Below are 2681 nucleotides of genomic sequence, written 5' to 3' on the forward strand. Positions count from 1 at the left end.
TGTGTGTGTGTGTGTGTGTGTGTGTGTGTGTGTGTGTGTGTGTGTGTGTGTGTGTGTGTGTGTGTGTGTGTGTGTGTGTGTGTGTGTGTGTGTGTGTGCGTGCGTGGGCAGCTCGATCATTAATTATATATAGGAGGTAAATAATATTTCAATGGATACTCTCTGGAGTCTCTCAGACTCGTAGATAAGTTAATTAGGAGGCAGCTCTTTCCTCGACACAATTAACGAATTAATAAGGGATATTTAGCTGAGTTTGTCGTCCTACCTACCTCCGAAAGGATGTCGACTTCCTTTCTTCTGGGAGGCGGTGAATGATACACCATACCGTCCTTACCGACACCGTAGAGTTCAAACATCTTTCTCTCCGACGTCCTTTCGTCCGTTCTTTACCCTTGCGCCAGAGTTTTTGTTGGTTCCGCCGCTATCGTAAATACAGAGGGAACGGCGTCCCGACGCGGCGTCGAGCCTCGGCGCACGCGTCAACCATCATATCGATCCGGTCTTGCGCGAGTCTGAAAAATTATTAACAATCGTCGAAGTGTTGCATCGAGAATGTTGCTTGTCAACTCTCTACGCGTAACTTGGAAATTACATTTAATTAAATTTAAAAAAATATTTATACTTTTCTTAATTATTGCAGTCTCAATTACTTAATTAATATTCTCCGTTTACCAATCGCAATAATTTATTTTTCTTCAAGCAAAAAGAAAGAATTCGGTTATAAAAAAATAAACGCATGCATGAATATTTATTCATGCATGCGTTTATTTTTATCCGTATAACAAATCAAACTAATCAAGACTCCTTATAAATCAAAGAACTGTAAAGGATGCGAGCAATAGAATAGGCGTGTTTATCGATTACTTTCCAACTTTCTTGTTCTTGGAACTGATTAACACTTTAATATTACATTTTTCCATTTGTTATCTCGGAAAATTACTAGCTAAAAAAAGTGACTCACTGTGTCTGATACTGATTGGCCAACATTATCAGGAGCAGATTCTTGAATTTTTTATACAATAATGTTTGCGATATGGTGCTCTGTGAGCATGGTGAGCATCTATTTTATGATATTTCCTAATTTCTTTTCTTTTTTCTTTTCCTTTTTTTCTCACTCTTTTTGGTTTTAATTCCGATATTTAAATTCTCGATGTAAAGGAACTCACCATAACAAGATAACTTTTATTCACAGTTTTTATATATGTTAATTTATGTTGTCTCTGAGGAAAGCTCAAAAGTAAGCCGAAACATGTAAGCGCGTTTTAGTGAATAAAGAAGTTTCACTTTCATATTATTTGCGCGACATCTTCTGCGCTTGACTCTTACTGCCCATATCCTTTCCAATTTATTTAAAATACAACATTGAATAAATATATATTGAATAACTATATGAATAATCGCGGCTCTAAGTTTAATATTATAAAGGGAGGGAAGGGGAGAATACCGTCAGCTAAAATTATTACATATACTTATTTTAGTTTGATATACATGGAAGAAAAGATTCTATCAGAGATGACAATGAATTATATATAGTTAAAAACTTTGCTTTGAATATTTCTGCCGATTGAATCAATAATAATTTGATCAAAGTCTTTCTAAGCAGAATAACATGTTCTGTTTGTTTAATAATTATTTTAGAATTATTTTAATATATCATTATGATTTTTTGTTCTGCTTGAATCTTTTTGTTAATTTAATATACATGTACGTATAAAAGAAGAAATTACAACTTAATTAGCTATACAATATAGTATCGACATTTTAAAAAATGATAAAATAAAAACAATAAAAAGATCAATTAAGATGAATACATAAATAGAATATCTCAACAAAAAATAATTAATCGAATCGATGCTGATTCAACGTCGATCAATCAATCATTTCTGGGAGTCCATTATATAATATTTCCAAAGTGATATATATGATAACCATATGAAATTATAATATAAATATTCTAATTAAATATTTGCTAACTTTTTTGTAATTTTCACCTCATTTCAAGAGTGCGTTCTGTTTCACGCATAAATGTATCATTTTATTATTTTTTAATATTTAATAAACAAGAAGATAAAATGATACATATGTGAGAAATGAAATGTATTCTAACAAGATATACAATCAACCACCTACATATAAAGCCGGTTTTATTGGGTTGGCAAGAAAGTAATTACGTTTTTTTAAAAGGTATCTATCAGTAAAAATCGCAATTACTTTCTTACCAACCAATATAAATATATCTTAATCTTAGAGTAAAGTTTTAAGAATCTCTTTTTTAAATTGCGATACGACAATTTTTAACGAAGTTATGAGCAATTAAAGTCAAAATAATCCTTTTATTTAATTTGCAATAACTCAATAACCAAAAATCGTAGGAATATTTTTAAAAATCAATTTTGTAGGGAAAGTATCAAGCATTTACGATAGCTAGTCGAAAATTTTCTCAAATTTGTTTTGAGCACGTTACAAACCCACAAAGTGAGAAGAAAATTTTCCGTCTTTTTTGGTAGTTTTTGGTATGTAAAAATTACGAAACTCATATAAACTTAAAAAACGTGGTAAGCTTTTAAAAGTAGAGATTTCAAACTTTAAAACTCTTTTTTTAAATTTAAATTTCATTCATTATTGATGAAGATATTGTATATACAATTTTGAATTAAAAAAACACAAATACTTTCTTGCCA

General features: G+C 30.7%; 1 protein-coding gene across 1 annotated transcript in view; it reads right to left on the reverse strand.

The window, feature by feature from the left end:
- LOC105625116 (dipeptidase 1-like) overlaps positions 1–356 on the reverse strand; it is a 5689-nt gene extending 5333 nt beyond the window's left edge. Inside the window, exon 1 of the mRNA XM_012206456.1 lies at positions 270–356. Coding sequence (XP_012061846.1) covers positions 270–356 — 87 coding nt within the window. The remainder of the gene's footprint in view (positions 1–269) is intronic.
- Positions 357–2681: the final 2325 nt, after the last annotated feature.

Source organism: Atta cephalotes (genome assembly GCF_000143395.1).
Source record: "Atta cephalotes unplaced genomic scaffold scaffold00110, whole genome shotgun sequence".
Taxonomy (NCBI): Eukaryota; Metazoa; Arthropoda; class Insecta; order Hymenoptera; family Formicidae; genus Atta; species Atta cephalotes.